General features: G+C 45.3%; 1 protein-coding gene across 1 annotated transcript in view; it reads left to right on the plus strand.

The window, feature by feature from the left end:
* The first annotated feature begins 6,008 nt into the window (after window positions 1-6,008).
* The window catches only part of RASGEF1C (RasGEF domain family member 1C), an 83,447-nt gene continuing 72,366 nt past the window's right edge, over window positions 6,009-17,089 (plus strand). The window contains exons 1-3 of the mRNA XM_020998838.2: window positions 6,009-6,182; window positions 9,326-9,448; window positions 13,521-13,658. Of these exons, the coding sequence (XP_020854497.1) occupies window positions 6,039-6,182; window positions 9,326-9,448; window positions 13,521-13,658 (405 nt within the window). The 5' untranslated portion in view covers window positions 6,009-6,038. The remainder of the gene's footprint in view (window positions 6,183-9,325; window positions 9,449-13,520; window positions 13,659-17,089) is intronic.

The raw sequence follows: 17,089 nt of genomic DNA on the forward strand, positions 1-17,089 counted from the left end.
AAGGAATGCTCAAGTCATGTAGCAATTCGTTGGCAGAGGGGTAGAGCATTGGCCTTGGAGTTGAGAAGAACTGTGTTCAAATTCTGCCTTAGACATTTAGTGACTCTGATCCTGAGCAAATCATGTAACCTCTCTGGGCCTCAGTTTCCTTATCTGTAAAAAAAGGGGGTTGTGACTCAGTGATCTCTAAGGTCATGTCCAGCTCTAAATCTATGCTTCTATGCTCCTATTACTGGCAGCTGAGTCTGCTGACTCTCAGGGGTTATTTCCCAGCCTCTATTGGTCCCTCTAAAAATAAGCTATTTTAAAGTCACTTTTCTGGAAATAGCCCCCAAGGTTTGCAGACGCCTTCCTGCAGCAGCTGCTGTTGCTGCTGCTTTGAGCAGAATTTCTCACTCATCACTCGAAGTAGCACCACCTGTCTGTGGTTCGTGGTGTGGGGAGAGGCATCATGCAGGGCTGGGGGCTCCCGCCTCTTGGACCCTGGCTTCGTTTGGCACCATATCAGATGATGGATGGTGATGGACATGCACCCGCTGCTCCTCCTGGTCCCCTGGGGTTCTCTGGGCTCCAGATCCCTTGGTGCTTGGAGCCAGATGTGTTATTTGTATCTGGATCCATGCCCTGCCAGGTGCGTAGAGATTTGCTCTCATCTCATGCTTGTGATAGATCACCATGCCAAGGATGGCATATGAATGGGTATAAAACCCTGGCACATGTTACAGGCTTTCAAACGGGCTGCATTATCAAAAACTGCTCATTGTAAGCTGAGCAGTTTTTGGCAACCTGACCTGCTTGGGGTAGATGTGCTGTTGTTGCTTCATTGAGGCCCCAGAGAGCTGCTCGATTCCTGAGCCATCGTCTTGAGATTGGCAGTAGCCCCACCTCCCCACCGTCTCCCTCCCCACCCCCACCTCTGAAAAAGGAATATAGGCCTAAACTTCCCACAGTAGGCTTAGAACAGTTGGCCCATTGGAGCTTTTGAGGAGATCCTCAAAGGTGGGGGCAGTATTCATTTTAACTCCACAAATTTCACTTTCACAATTTCACATCTATGGCCACTCACTCAAATTCATATCCTTATCACCTCCCATCTGGATTCTGTTATCTTGAAGCCATCACTGGGGCCTCCTTTCTTTTTTGGTAGAGAGGTAGAGGACCACAGATGCAGAATGGAGCATATATACTATCAGAAATATCCACTGTATCTGTTTTGTTGAATAATTTTTCTTTGTTATGGGACAGGAGGGCGTGTGCTTGTGAAGAGGGTAGCAAGGAGATACATCTGAAAAATACTGTGATATAAAAACAAAAGATTTCTGAAAAAATCTTTTTAAAGGTACCCTTCCATTTATAGTGATACATCTACTCTCTATATATTTTGTATAGACCTATTTATGTACAGATTGTGTCCTCAATTAGTGTGTGTGGTGTGTGTGTGGTGTGTGTGTGTGTATGTGTGTGTGTGTGTGTGTGTGTGTGTGTGTGTGTGTGTGTGTGTGTATGTGTTTCCCCCTTGGGAAGGAGTGACAATTTTAGTCTCAGTAATTTACAAAGGCTTTGAACTTATGTGTGTAGGGAAGACAAGGATAGGGGCCTTAGTCTCATTAGGACTTTTAGTGTCTCACTTCTAGCAGCTTTTCCATAAATCTTTATTCCTTTCCTTCAATTCTTTGACGGTCTTTGTAGCTAGTACAATCCTACATTCTGACACTCCCTGTCTACCAAAGCCAGTGTCTTTAGGACAGGGATACTTGCGTTTGAAGTAGATTACATGGAGTCCTGCTAAGCTCCCATACATATCTCTCTGGTCACAGGTCTCAGACTGCCCAATCTGCATGTTCTCTCTCTCCCAAAAGACCACTGAGCTCCCAAAACTAGGCCCCCTTTGGTCTCATCTAAAGGCCACTCCTCACAAAACTTGAAGAAATGCTAGTAACTGCTGGCTGCCACCTTGGGCCCCTGCTGTTTGTTACCCCTCAGAGGAAGGAGTCCCCCATGAGAATATAAGCCTCTTAGGGGCAGACTATTTTTGCTTTTTATTTGTATCCCCAGCACTTAAAATAGTGCCTGGTACAAAGTAAATGGCTAATAATTGCTTGTGGATTGATTGGGACATCCAGATAGAGCCGCCCAGCAGGGAATTGGAAGAATGGGACTGGAGCTCAGCAAAATGACTAGGTCTGGAGATGGAGCCAATGAAGCCTCCGCCTTCCCTGAACTGAGTTGTGTTTATTATTGTGAGGACAACAACTGGTTGTTGCTGTACCCCATTAGCTTTTTTTTTTAAGCTAGGCAACAGGGTTAAGTGACTTGCCCAAGGTCACACAGCTAGTGAGTGTTTTGTGTCTGAGGCCAGATTTGAACTCAGGTCCTCCCAACTCCAGAGCCGGTGCTCTATCCACTGCACCACCTAGCCCGTTAGATTTTGATAGGAAAACATTTCCCCAGTTCTGCCTCATAGCCAGCCACTGTGCTCTTTCTCTTCTTCTTCACCATCCTCTTCAGCTGGATGTTCTCTTGGCATGACCCTAAGCATGTTAGAAGTGGGGTGCCCGGCCTCCCCAAAGCCCAATTCTTGGTTGCCTTTGCTGTTTGTAGGTGGGGGTCTGAAGGAGAACAGGGGCCAGCTAACCCACCCCTCCCTCATGTGCACAGGCATGGTTGGCACGCTGCTGAAGCCCTTGGCTTTCAGGGCAGAGCATCCCGCAGGGCAGATCTCAGAGAAGAGAAGGCTCTGTCTTCCTGGGGGGAAGTTTAAAGGTACCATTGGTTGGCTGCCCACAGGGAAGATGAGATGTTGCTTCCATGTCCTCTTCAGTCTAGGAAGTAGCAACAGGCAGCCACCTGGTCTGTGTTAAAACTGGCTCAGCTCAGGGATGGCTATCCTTTGGATTTTTGGAGACATTTACTGAAAAAAAAAACCTTAATTATGGGGAAAAACCAAACTGCTGAGGGATGCAGGCGGAATTTTTTGATAATGGCATCTAATTAAGAGTTACACCAACAGTATGACTCTTAACAAGTGCTGGTGCTGGCATCCAGTCCAACTTGTGCAGATGCGCTCACCAACGGGGTCCCCATAGCGAGTAATTGCTGTATTCAGGGGCGGCTCGGCTGCTGCCTTGGAAATAGAGGACCACCACCCCTTCCTGCTTGTTCCTTCTCGCCCTCGGCCTTGCATCTTGTTACCATGGAGATAATCCTTCTGAAGATGACAATCAAGCAGTGAATGGGGAAAGAATCTGAATGTGCCCTGGTGCAAAAATGACCAAATGTGAGTCTTTAGAGATGTGAAGGATTCCCAGTCATCATTTGCAGGAACCATCTCCAACCTTTTGTTTTGCTCTTTCGTTTGTCCATTTGTTCAATAGACGTGGAGGCAACCCAGCTGTGCAGGGTCCTATCCTGAATTCTTTGGGAGAGATAGATGCATGAGATATTGGCTTTGTCTTCTAGAAGCTCAGAGTCTAAATGGAGGGGGTGTGTTGGGGGGGTTAAGACATGGACACAAATACACGTCAAGATGTGACAAGAAGGGTGCAGAGTGCTTGCTGTCTAGGGGCTTCAGAGGAAGAGGAGATCTGATCTAGTAGAGGTGGGTAAGGGAAGGTGAGAAATTCCTTCCAACAGCAGAGAATCTAGTTAAGCTCCTACTGTGTGCCGGACACTGTGCTAGACACCAGGGGATGCAGAGACAAAAAATGTATGTAGTCTCTGTCCTCAAGGTCCTGGTGGTACCAACCCCTGGTGCAGGGAAGGGAAGAGAGTGAACTGGACCTTGTAATCCCTGGGGAGAGACCGTAGCAGCTGTGGTCAGCTTAGAGGGATCATCTAGGTGTTGCTTCCAATCGACTGATCAATGGTGATCGATCTGCTGAGGAGTGCCGCCGAGGGGAATGTGATTCATTGCAAAGCAGATATTTATTTGTGTCAGAGTTAGAGGAAAGGAAGGAAGGAAGGAAGGAAGGAAGGAAGGAAGGAAGGAAGGAAGGAAGGAAGGAAGGAAGGAAGGAAGGAAGGAAAAGAAAGAAAGAGAAGGAAGGAAAGGAGGAAGGGAGGAAGAGGGAAAGGAAAGAAAGAAAGAAAGAAAGAAAGAAAGAAAGAAAGAAAGAAAGAAAGAAAGAAAGAAAGAAAGAAAGAAAGAAAGAAAGAGAAAGGAAGGAAGAAAAAGAAAGAGAAGGAAGGAAAGGAGGAAAGAGGGAAGGGAGGAAGAGGGAAAGGAAAGAAAGAGAGAGAGAGAGAGAGAGAGAGAGAGAGAGAGAGAGAGAAAGAAAGAAAGAAAGAAAGAAAGAAAGAAAGAAAGAGAAAGGAAGGAATGAAGAAAAAGAAAGAGAAGGAAGGAAAGGAGGAAAGAGGGAAGGGAGGAAGAGGGAAAGGAAAGAAAGAAAGAGAGAGAGAGAGAGAGAGAGAGAGAGAGAGAGAGAGAGAGAGAGAGAAAGAAAGAAAAAGAAAGAAAGGAAGGAAGGAAGGAAGGAAGGAAGGAAGGAAGGAAGGAAGGAAGGGAGGAAGGAGGAAAGGAAAGAAAAAGAAAGATAGACAGATAGATAACAGACAGACAGACAGACAGATGTCCTTGGGCATAGAACTTGATGCTGAAGTCCACTTCTTTTTCATTTGTGGGGGAAGGGGTGCGGTAAATCAAGTGGAGAGCTGAATCACAGGCAGTTATATATGAATGGTGGCCAGTTTTCACTGGCTAGTGCATGGAGGGGGTGAGGACAGAAGATTGAAAGATAGCCTGTAACTAGGTAGAATGAGGACGACCTTGAATGCAAACCAGAAGAATTTGGATTGTTACACTCCCTGTGTTGAACAGGGTGGGGAGGTATGGAAGGGTTTTGAGCAGTGAGGGAGGGAGACATGATCAGAGCAGAAAAAGTAGAGTTCAGCCAAGGACAAGATCGGTATGGATTGGACTAGTTGGAGAAGACAGGTATGAAATTCTCCACATAACTAGGCTGTGTCAGGGCAAGGAAGCATTACCAGCAACTTCTTTCTTGGGGTAATGTTTAAAATCGTCAGGCGATATATCAAATTGCTTACTGTCTTAGGGAGGAGGGAAGAGAAGGAGGGAGGGAGAAAATTTGGAACTCAAAATTTTATTTAAAAAATGAATGTTAAAAAAATGAATGTTAAAAATTATTTTTACATGTAATTGGAAAAAATAAAATACTGTTTAAAAGAAAAACATCATCAGGTGAATTCCCACAAGCACAGTCATTCTGTCTTATTTCCTTCTATTTTTCTCTGAAGTTACTATATGGGAAATGGGCCTGTGATTAGTCCTAGATCTGTGTTTGCAATAGATTCAAAGCTGAAAGCATGTACCATGTGAAACAATAATAGCATATCAATGCCCTGTCTGTGGGATAAGCTTCCCAAACCACCTGATCATCTTCTCCTCTTCAGATATGCTTTTGGTTAACACTGCCCTCTGGGAGATAGCATGGTGTAATGTACAGAATGGATGGACTGGCAGTTGCAGAAGTCTGAATTTGAATCTTTGCTCAGGTGCCTATGAGCTGTGTGACCTTTGGTGAGTCATTTAACTCCTTTCAACCTCAGTTTCCTCATCTGTAAAATGGGGATAATAATAGCATCTACCTCACAGGGTTGTTTGAAGATCAAATGAGATCACATGCGTGTTATGCTTTGCAAACCTTAAAGAGGCTTGTCATTTTTCAATCCTGTCCAACACATTTTGGCCCCATTGGGATTTTCTTGGCAAATAATACCGGAGTGGTTTGCCATTTCCTTCTTCGCCCATTTTACAGATGAAGAACTGAGACAAACAGGGTTGAATGACTTACTCAGGGTCACACAGCTAGTAAAAGTCTGAGGCCAGATTTGAACTCAGGAAAAGGAGTCTTCCTGACTCCAGGCCCGGCGCTCTATCCTCTGCACAAACCTTAAAATGTCAGATCGTTATGAGTTATTATTGTTGTTGATGTTGTTATTGTCTCAGAGCGCACATCCTAACTCATCTCCCCTGGCATTTCAGGAAGGTATGCCCCCAGACGCTGAGTACCACAAGCATGGTGACTCCCTGTGGCTTCAGCCCCCACCTTCATTCATCTGGGGAGCAAGGAGGACTGATCTTTCAGGATGGAAACCTGAGCTCAGCGTCTCTCGATGCTTTGATCCAGCACCTCATCCCTACCACAGATTACTACCCGGAAGTGAGTGATCAACTGGGTGGGGAGTGTGATGATGGAGACCTACACACACACACACACACACACACACACACACACACACACACACTCCCAGCAGGTTGGTGGGGGGGAAGATTTTGCATTGACTGTACCGGAGTTAAAGAACAGAAAGGGGTAGGGAGTGCCATACAGGCTCCCCAAATTTGGCATATTGTGGGGACTGGGTTTTTTTTGTGTGTGGAACAAAAAGGGAGCAGTTACTTCCTAGGGCAGTGAACTCTTGGCTGTTGTATATTGGACACTTGGATGATAAGAGCAAACATCATATGTTCAGAGCTGGAAAGGACCTTGAAGGCCAACTAGTCCAATCCCCCCTTTTTATAGATGGGAAAACTGAGTCCCAAGGAAGTGAGGTGACTTGCCCATGATCACACAGATAAAAAAGCATCATAAAAGGGATCAGAGCCTGGATAAGCCCCCAGTTAACTTCATTCTCGTAACTATTGTCTTATCCAGAAGGGGTGTGTGTGTGTGTGTGTGTGTGTGTGTGTGTGTGTGTGTATTCAGATTTAATACCAGTGAACTAGCTGATTCAAAAAGATTACCATTAATCATTCATCCTTTCCCTGGGAATGACAATAATTAATAATGATAATGATAAATCTTTTTAGTACTTTAGTACTTTCCAGTTACACCATACTTAATATAAATTGTCTCATTTCAGACTCATAATACCCTCATGAGGTAGGTACTAGGTATTATCTCCATTTTGCAGATGAGTAGACTGAGGCTTAGAGGGGTTAGGTAATTTGCCCAATATCGCGCAACTAGTTAGTGTCAGAAGCAAGAGCTGAAAGTGGGTTTTCCTGGCTCCAACTCAGGTACCCAATTCACCATACCAAGTAAAGTGTTATAGTTCAGTCGTTTTAATCATGTCCAACTCTTTGTGACCCCATTTGGGGTTTTCTTAGCAAAGATACTAGAGTAGTTTCCTATTTCCTTCTCCAGCTCATTTTACAGTTGGGGAAACTGAGGTAAACAGGGTTAAGTGACTTGCCCAGGGTCACACAGGTAGTAAGTGTCTAAGGCCAGATTTGAATTCAGGAAGATGAATCTTCCTGACTTTGAGGCCTGGCACTCTAACCATTGAACCACCTAGCTTCTCAGTAAAGTGATATGCTTGGGAAAATTGTAAAGGGCCCCCCCCCACCGTGGGGCCTCATGCAAGTCTCTTAACCTCTCTGGTTCTCATCTGAGGATTAAAAGTATTGGATTAGATGGCTCTCTGAGGTCCATTCCAGATCTACAGTTAATTAATTCCATGCTCATATCAGGCTTTCCATTTGAATGAATGTAGGGGCTGAAGCCACAGCAAAAAGGGTTAACCATGACAAATAGCATGACAGTGGATAAAGTACAGGACTTGGAATCAGGAAAACCCAGGTTCAAATCTTCCCTGGGCTACTTGCTAGCTTTGTGGCCTTGAGTGAATCACTTAACTTCTCTTGCCTCGGTTTCCTCATCTGTAAAATGAGGAGGTCATATATGATGGTGTCTAAGGTTCCTTCCAACCCTAGGCCTATGAGCCTATGAGCCTGTAGTCAGTGTAAACCTCCAAAGGACATAGTAGACTGTGGCAAATCACATAGGCTGTGACATTTGGGATGTTTCTGGAGTTTCTACATCAGCTTTCCCCCAGCAGTTTCCCATTGAATGGGAAACGAGTATGTGCAAACTCATTCCAACCCCAGAGGGTCTGGGGACTAGGGCAAGAAATCTCAGTAAAAAATAAAAATCAGGACATTTTAGTAATAAACAAGAAGGATTAGGAAAACCTACCTAGCTCTGCAGCCAGCTCTAAAGCCACCCTGCATAATCCTTGAGAATTCTCACTTGGACCAAACAGGCACATCTAGGCAGTGTTCCATGGGATGATGCCCATAAGACCTTATGAATGAAAATGCTTTTGCATCTCTCAGCTCTTTAGAAAAGAGTAATCACTCTGTGAGGTAGCTAGAACAGATGTTGTTATCTCCATTTTGCAGATGAGGAAACTGAGGGGCTAAAAAGGGGAAAGTATCAGTGAACCAAAAAGTGTTTACTTAGCACTTAGTATGTGCCAGGCTCTAAGCTAAGTGCTGGGGATGCAAAGAACGGTCAAAATAGTCTCTGCCCTCAAAGGACCTCACGTTATAATGGGAGAGGGGACAATATGTAAATACAGAATATATACCGACTAAGTAGAAGGGAGGTGATCTGACAGGGAAGGTACTAGCAGCTGAGGGAACCAGGAAATGCCTCCTATGTGAGGTGGGATTTTAGCTAAGACTTGAAAGAGTCTAGAGAAACCAAGGCAGAGGTGAGGAGCTGGAAAAGACCACATGGTATCTAGTCCAATACTTCTTAAACTGTGGGTCACAAAAATTTGGCAGCATTAAAAGGTTTTTGAACACTCAATGACCAAAAATGAATTAAAAATCAAACACATGATGAATCCAAGATAGTTCTGGCAGCACTTAACCATGGTGCATCCTGTAACTTCACTGCAGCCCTGGTTCTGAACACACTTTGCCCGCATGTCCTCAGGCCACACAGTGCCAACCAATACTGCCAAAACCTAAAATGGGTGGCAAGTGGGAAAAGTTTGAGAAGCCCTCATTAGTCCACCCTCTTCATTTGAAAGATGAAAAAGCTAATTCCCAGAGATTAAATTACCTGCTTCTGGTTATACAGAGAGTAAATGGCAAAGCCAGGATTTGAACCCAGGTCCTCTGACACCAAATTCAGTGCTTATTCCACAGTATCATACTACCTCTCTTACATGACTTATCTTGGGTCACACAATAGCAGAGCTGGGAGGAGAGCCCAGGTCACCTAGTTGCCAAACTGGTGCTCTCTCCTCTGCACTGCATTGTGGGAATCTTGTAGGGGTGCGATGCTTAGCTTTGTAGGAAGAAAAGGCAAGAAGTGGAGTCCCTCGGCCAACTTGACCATGATTGGAGGGGAGGAGAATCTAGGCATCCCTCACTCTGGTCCTCTATTGGGGGGAGGGAGCAGAGTCCAAACAAGGAGGGGAATCAAAAGGAGGGAGAAGTAAGGTGGAAAATAAATCTTCACTTCCCGAGTGAATGACCTGCCTGTGACTGTGCCTTTCTGTCCCTCCCCAGAAAGCCTACATCTTTACCTTTCTGCTGAGCTCCAGACTCTTCATCGAGCCCCAGGAGCTCTTGGCCCGAGTCTGTCACCAGTGCATTGAACAGCAGAGACTGGACGAGCCTGTGCTGGACAAGGTGAGCTGGTCTGGGGGCTGCCTGGGCTCTAAGCAAACTCAGGAGGCACTCGAAGCTAGGATGGAGACCTCTACTACACGTGAGTTATCTCAGCAGGATGCCCCTGATTTATTCTCTCTTGAGAGTAGGATGGATCACAAATTCACAGAACCGGGCAGTTGGACGAGACCTAGGGCCCTGCAGTTGAGCCCACGAACACCAGCCAGGGATCCTCGCTCCTGGCTCCAGGTGCTTTCATTCCTGAGAAGGGGGCTCTCCCAGCCCAGAGAGCAGTATGTGGGCCCCCGAGGGCCACAGCTCCGAGCTGGTTTCCATCAAGATGGGATGTTAGGCTCACTCTGCCTGACCCCAAAGGGCTAGACTAGGAACAATGAACAGAAGAGCCAGAGAAGCAGATATCATTTCAATAAAAGGAAGAGTTTCCCAACAATGAGAGCTGTACCAAAGTAGAAGAGGTTATGTCAGGAGAGAATGAATGCTTTTAAACTGGATGGCCACTTATTGGGAATCACAGAATCCTAGAATTGTTTAGCTTGAAGGGACCTCCTTTGCTCCCTTGTCCAACTCCTACCTTATTCAAAACCTTCTCAACCACACCCCTAGGAAGTGACTGTTGAACCATGCCTTGAAGCCAGACCTTCAGTCATGGGGAGCCTACAGCTTCCCAAAGCCTCCTATTCCATTTGGGTTAGGGCTCGTTTTTACGGCTAACACCACATCTCTATTTTTCCTTTGGGTCACTCCAACTCTTCTCCTGGCTCTGCCTTTGAGGGCTGTGCAGAAACACACTAATCACTCCTTCATATAATAGTCTGCCACATTCTTTTTGTTGTTGCTGTTGTTTGTTTGTTTGGGGGTTTTTTGCCTTTTTTTTTTTTTGGTGAGGCTATGGAGTTAAGTGACTTGCCCAGGGTCACACGGCTAGTAAGTGTTATGTGTCTGAGACCACATTTGAACTCAGGTCTTCCTGAATCCAGGGACAGTGCTCTATCCACTATGCTACATGGTTGCCCCAAGGATTCTCCATGCCTGGATCTCCCACATTCTTGAAGGACCATTATCAAGTAAGTCTACTCTGAGACTTCCTCTCTGCAGCCTAAAATGTCCCTGCTTCCTTCAGATGATCCTAAGGTAATGTAGAGCCAAGGCCCATCACCTCCTAGTTACCCTTTTCTGAATGCTATCAGCATTCTTTTTAAACTATGACCTCCCAGAACTGAACACAGGTCTCCTAATATAGTGAGAATGAGACAGAGTATAGGGTGACTATCACCTTCCTATGCTCAGAAGCTCTTCCTCTCACTGAGAACCACATTTTGGCTGCCCCATCACACTACTGGCTCTGCTGAGCTTGTAGGCCGCTAAAGCCCTCAGATCTTTTTCAGACAAACTGCTGTCCAGCCATGTCTCCCTCATCATTATAAAGTTAGTTTTTTTAAAAAAAAAATTTCCAAAAAAAATAAAGAAAAATAAAAATTTTTTTAAAAATTTCTGCTCAGAGATAGATTGGACGTGATGACCTCTGAGCTTCCTCTTAACTCTGAGATTTCTATGATTTTATAATTGGTCCTAAGCATTTGACCACAGGAGTTTTGCCCAGCATTTTTCTTCCCTTGTCCCTTAACTCTTGATATGTGTGGAAGCCGCAGAAGTCACAACCAAACTCTACATGAATCTCGTTTCCGAGGTGTTTAAAGCAATCTAGACACGTGCTTCACTGCCTGCCGCTTCATCTGCTCCCAGGCCCTGGCCTGGCTTTGAAAAGGTCACTTGGGTTCTCCAAGGAACTAATTAGAGAGTTATTTAATAGGTGAGAGCAGAGCGCACCATGACCAGCACCAGCAGCATTTGGGGTGGCGGCAGCGTGATGTGGACCTGTGCTCCCTCCTTCTCACTAATGCATCATCCTAGGGCCTGTAGGGGAGGGGGAACATTGACCGGCGCTGAAATGTCGAGAGCCTTGTATTTGAAGTCAGAAGACCTAGGTTTGAATCCTGGCTCTGACACAGCTGTGTGACCTTGGACAAGTCACATAAACCTCATAGTTCTTCAGGTTCCTCATCCATAAAATGGAGATAATAATGGTGATGATGATGATGATGACGGTGATGAGGATGATGATGAGAGGCAGTATGGCATAGTGGAAAGAGACAACTTTGGAGTCAGGAAGAGCTGGATTTTGGCTCTGGGGTGCTGGTTAAGTCATCTAACTTGTCAATGCCCTCACTGGAGGAAGGAGTTTCCATACTGAGAGTTCCCTATGCCAACAAAATCACAGATCTGGACTTGGGGAGAAAAACCAAAACTAATATTTCTATTGTACTCTGAAGTTTGCAAAATGCTTTACACACTCATTTGTTTTTTTTATAAATAAATTTATTTATTTTTAGTTTTTAACATTTACTTCCACAAGATTTTGAATTCCATATTTTCACCCCATCTTGCCCCTCCCCCACCCCAAGATGGCATGCATTCTGAATACCCCTTCCCCTAGTCTGCCCTCTCTTCTATCTCCCCCCCCCTTCTCTGATCCCCTTCCCCTTCTATTTTCCTGTAGGGCAGGATAGATTTCTGTACCTCATTTCCTGTATTTCATGTTTCCCAGTTGCATGTGAAAACATTTTTTTTTAAAACATGTGTTTTTAAAACTTTGGGTTCCAAATTTTCTCTCTTTCCCCCTCCCCACCCACCCTCATTGAAAAGGCAAGCAAGTCAATACAGGCCATACTTGTGCAGTTATGCAAAACACTTCCATAGTAGACATGTTGTGAAAAACTAACTCTACTTCCCTTAATCCTATCCTGCCCCCCCCATTTATTCTATTCTTTCTTTTGACCCTGTCCCTGCTCAGAAGTATTTCCTTCTGATTACCCCTTTCCCAATCTGCCCTTCTCTCTATCATCCCCCTGCTCTCTTGTCCCCTTCCTCCCCTGTTTTCCTGTAGGGTAAGACAGATTTCCATACCCAACTGAGTGTGTATGTTATTCCCTCCTTAAGCCAAATCCTATGGGAATAAGATTCCCTTATTTCCTCTCACCTTCCGCTGTTTCCCCTCCACTGTAAGAACCTTTTCTTGTCTGTTTTGTGCAAGATAATGTACCCCATTCTACCTCTCCCTTTCTCCTTCTCCTGGTATAATCCTCTCTCACCCCTTAATTTTATTCTCCAGATATCACCCCTTCATCTTCAACTCACCCTGTGCCATCTATCTATCTATCTATCTATCTATCTATCTATCTATCTATCTATCTATACATACATACATACATATAATTTTTCCCCTCCCACTACCCAAATACTGACAAAGGTCTCATGAGTTATAAATATTATCTTTCCATGAAGGAATATAAACAGTTCAGCCTTAATAAGTCTCTTAACTCATTTGTTCTTTACAGCAGACTTGTGACATAAGAGCAATAGGTATTATCTGCATTTTACAGATGAAGAAATAGAGGCTGAGAAAGGTTGAGCCATAGGGAGGTCTGCAGTGTCTGGACATTTGTTCTGGATCAAATGAAATTGTGGCCTCCCTGGCTTTGCCCAAACCCTCAGGCAAATCTCAAGGGCATTCAGCTCCGGCTCATGCTTCCTCTCTCTTCCTGGTCCTGGCCCAGCCTCCTTTCCCAGCCTTTGTGAGCCCAGGGAACACTACCTGCCCAGGCTCAGGGCTCCCTCCGCGTGAAGCTCTGATTTCCAGATTGCCTTTGCCTAGTGCACAGGGATTGGAGGACCTGCTTTCCGATACGCAAGGTCTGAATCCTTCTAACTGCTTCCCATCACAGAGGGCCTCCCTTTGGCAGAGAATAAGGCAGAGAAAGAGCTATAGGTACTTCCACTCACAGGAGCATCTGGCCACTTTACCAGGAGCCCACCAGGAGCCATTTGTAATCCAGTGTTCTCAGAGGCACCTTCTTTCAAAGTTGTTTTCATGAGGGCTGGGGGCTTGGGCTGGGGGGTGGGGGTGGGATTGGGGAGAAATAGAAGGAGGTTGTGAGATAAACAACCATGGCCTATTTACTTGCACAGTGGGGAAGCCTTGATTCCTATTTATCCCCTCATGTTTATGTTTTAGGCCCGGGTCCGAAAATTTGGTCCCAAGCTCCTGCAGCTGTTGGCAGAGTGGACAGAAACGTTCCCCTATGACTTTCAGGAGGAGAAGATGGTTGGCCACCTGAAGGACATGATTCGCCGAATTGCACCCTGTGACGAGGTGAGGGAGTCGGCAGGGATGGGATGACTTCGTGATCTTTCCCTCCAACTTTTGTATCCCCTGACTCCACCCTCACCAGCTGCAGTTTACTTCAGTCTTACAATTTGTCCTTTAAAAAAATAATTTCAGCTCAATTCAGCACCATCATATTGCAAGAGGGGAAGGTGGGGAATTGACTTGTGATTTTACTGGTGAAAGGAACTTTTGCTGAGGAAATAGCATCTTCCAACACATATGATCAATGTTCTGTGACTTACCTGAGTCTTAGAGAGTTGCCTATTACTTATTCAGGGTCACACAGCCAAAATGGGTCATAGATAAAACTTGAACTCAGATCTTCTTACTTCAAGGCCATCTCTTTATTTGCTATGGGAAGCTTCTTCTCTCTATCCCCATTTTATAGATGAAGAAATTGAGACTCAGAGAGATGTGACTTCCTGAGATCTCTCTTGAGGCTACTAGGCATTAGAATTAGTTCTCAAATCCAGGTTTCTTTACAACTCCAAATCCAGAAATCTTGCCACTATACCACACTTCCTTTGAGGATGGAATGTTGGGTTAAGTGCTAGTGGAGATATGAGGTTTAGATAAAACTGAGTCTCCCTGCCCTCATGGAACTCAGTCTGGTAAGGGAATAAGACAAAATGTGGTCAGTGCATGGGCGAGATATAAACCAATCTGTGAGGTGTGTGAGGGGAGGCCCAAGGCCAAGAAGGCTACTTCCAGTTGGGAGGATGGGAACCAGACAAGGCTTCATGGAAGAGATGGCATTTGAGTTGGCATCTAACAATTTTAACAGAAATGGTCTCTGTCGGTCCCACACCTCTGGGTCCTCTCATGTTTTCCATGCTTCCTTTTTCCTCCTTTCCTTTCCCTTGGGGTCAGATTTGTTGCTTTCCCCAGCTCTAATCACCAACTGTCTTCTGGTTAGCTCCACCTGAATTTCCTCTGAGCATCTCAGATCAGCATGTCCAAAATGGAACTCATCACCTTTCCCCTTAAACCCAGGCCTCTCCTTAACTTCCTTCTTTCTGCTAAAGATGCCTCCATCCTTCTGATCACTCAGGTTCACACCCTTGGGGTCACCCTCACCTCTTCACTCTCCCTTACATGCCCACAGCCAATGAGTTGCCAAGTCTTGCCCATTCTACCTCCACAATGTCTTTAACATCCATTCCCTTCTCTCCATTCATACCACTGCCACTCTAGTCCAGGGCTTGTACCACCTCTTGCCCGGGCTATTGCAATAGCCTACCAGTTGGTCTTCCCATCATCCAATATCTCTAGTCTGCAATCCATCTTCTACTAAGCTGCCATATGGATATTCCCAAAGCACAGGCCTGAGCATGTTACTCCCCTGCTCAAGAAGCTTCCATCACTCCCTATTGCCTCTAGGATGAAATACAAACTCCTCTGTTTGACTAAGCCATTCCCAGACTTACTCCAACTTCTCTTTCCAGGATGATCACAGATTATTTTACTTGCTTCAGTGCAGAATATTAAATCTCTTGCTTCCACACCTTTGCAAAACTTTTCTCCACTTTCTCTCTGCTTGCTATTATTACCTTTTGATTCATAGTTTCCTCCAAGATCCAAGTCAAAGACTGCCTCTTCCTGTTTCCCCTGGTTGTTAGGACTCCTCACTCCCCAAAACATCCTGTATGTATTTTGTATTATTTATCAGTGTTTAAAACGGCTAGGTGGCACAGTGGATAGAGCCACCAGACCTGGAGTCAGGAAGACCTGAGTTCAAATTTGGCCTCAGATACTTCCTAGCTGTGTGACCCTGAACAAGTCACTTAACCCTGTTTGCCTCAGTTTCCTCATCTGTAAAATGAACTGGAGAAGGAAACAGCAAACTACCTCAGTATCTGAGGCAAATAGGGTTAAGTGATTTGCCCAGGGTCACACAGCTAGCAAGTGTTTGAGGCCAGATTTGAACTCAGGAAGAGTTCAAAGAGTTCTTAAAACCCTTAATAAGTGCCTATGGAGTTGAATTTACCTGAGAACTGCTTGAGATGAGCAAAAGGATGAGGACCTAAAAGGTAAAGTGCGTTTGTTCTCTTTGGTATTCAACTGAGCTTTGGACAAAAGGGAAGAAGGTGTTGAAGGCCCCGGGGAATGCTGGTCTGAGGTCTGGCTCCACAGTGGGAGTTTGTCATTTCCTCTGCTCCTCCCAGACATGTGGCCAGGGCAAGAAACAGGCGAGAGCAGCTGGCGGGTAACCTCTGTGGGTTAGGCCTAGTCAGAGCCCTTGGCTCCAAAATCCACACATTTCCCCCTGGGAGGGACAGGGGATTATGATGTATGATGGGATTCCTCTTACTTGTCTTCTCAATGGCTGGGGGAGGGACAAAATTAGGAACTGAAAAAAATATATTTTTTAAAAAGAAAGGAAAAATAAAGCTGAAAAAAAATTTCAGAAGAATTTCCAGGTGATCGAAATAGACGGTTCAGAATACATGGATGTCACGATTTCCTCACTGACTTGACCAAGAAGACTGGTCTGTGCTTTGCTAAATGAAAAGCTTGGCCTAGCACTTGACCTTGATGCTTTCCACAAAGTACGGATGAACAGCACTGTTGTTCTGCTTCTCAAGGGAGCCACTCGCTGGGCCAGAGACAAGGGAACTCCATACATGGTGGGAGGACTTGGAGGGTTCTGGGGGATGTGAAGAGGATTTAAAGTTGGGCATTTGGGTGTGGATGAACTTTGAGAGTTGAAAACAAAATATCCACAGTCCCCATTGCTGCTACTCACTGTGAATGGTGGAAGAGGAACAGGGGAAAATGCCATCCAAGCTTCTGATCCCATGGGGATGCATCAGACTGGTTCTGTAGGACTGCATCATCAATATGTTAGCCTCAGTGGTGAGATGACAGAAGTCTAGCTGGGCCACCAAGCCTGGCTTAGGGAGAAGCACATATTTCAGCTAGCTTTTCCTTGCTTTCTGTACTGGTGTATTCTTCCAAACTAGCTCATCTTTTATAGTAGCCACAGAGCTGTGTTCAAATGAGATAATTTTGATGAATCTCTTACCATCATGCCTGGCACACAGTAGGTGCTTAATAAATGCTTGTTCACTTCCCCAGTATGTTCAAGATTGGAGAAGTAAAGGGCAGGTAAGGCTCCAAGAAATCTTTGGCTATTTAGCAAAAGTAAAGAGCTCTTCTCCACCCCCCCCATCTTCAGTTTTTGTGTATGAGTGGCTTTGGCCACTGTACCTCTAGGGAAGGCAGTCACAAGCTTGTATACAGTCTGCCTTTTAACAGCTATTTTGCGTGGCCCTAGGTCAGGCACAAGGCAGCTCTAGAGCCAGGCCACAGAGCATATGTAAGAGAAGATTTAAGTGATAATGACACGCATCCCCACAAAGTCAGCCTTAGAGTTAGCTGCATGTCTGACTTTCCATGACTGCTGAGATCAATCC

The sequence above is a fragment of the Phascolarctos cinereus genome, unplaced genomic scaffold (assembly GCF_003287225.1).
Source record: "Phascolarctos cinereus isolate Bilbo 61053 unplaced genomic scaffold, phaCin_HiC Scaffold_2;HRSCAF=192, whole genome shotgun sequence".
In the NCBI taxonomy this organism is placed as follows: domain Eukaryota; kingdom Metazoa; phylum Chordata; class Mammalia; order Diprotodontia; family Phascolarctidae; genus Phascolarctos; species Phascolarctos cinereus.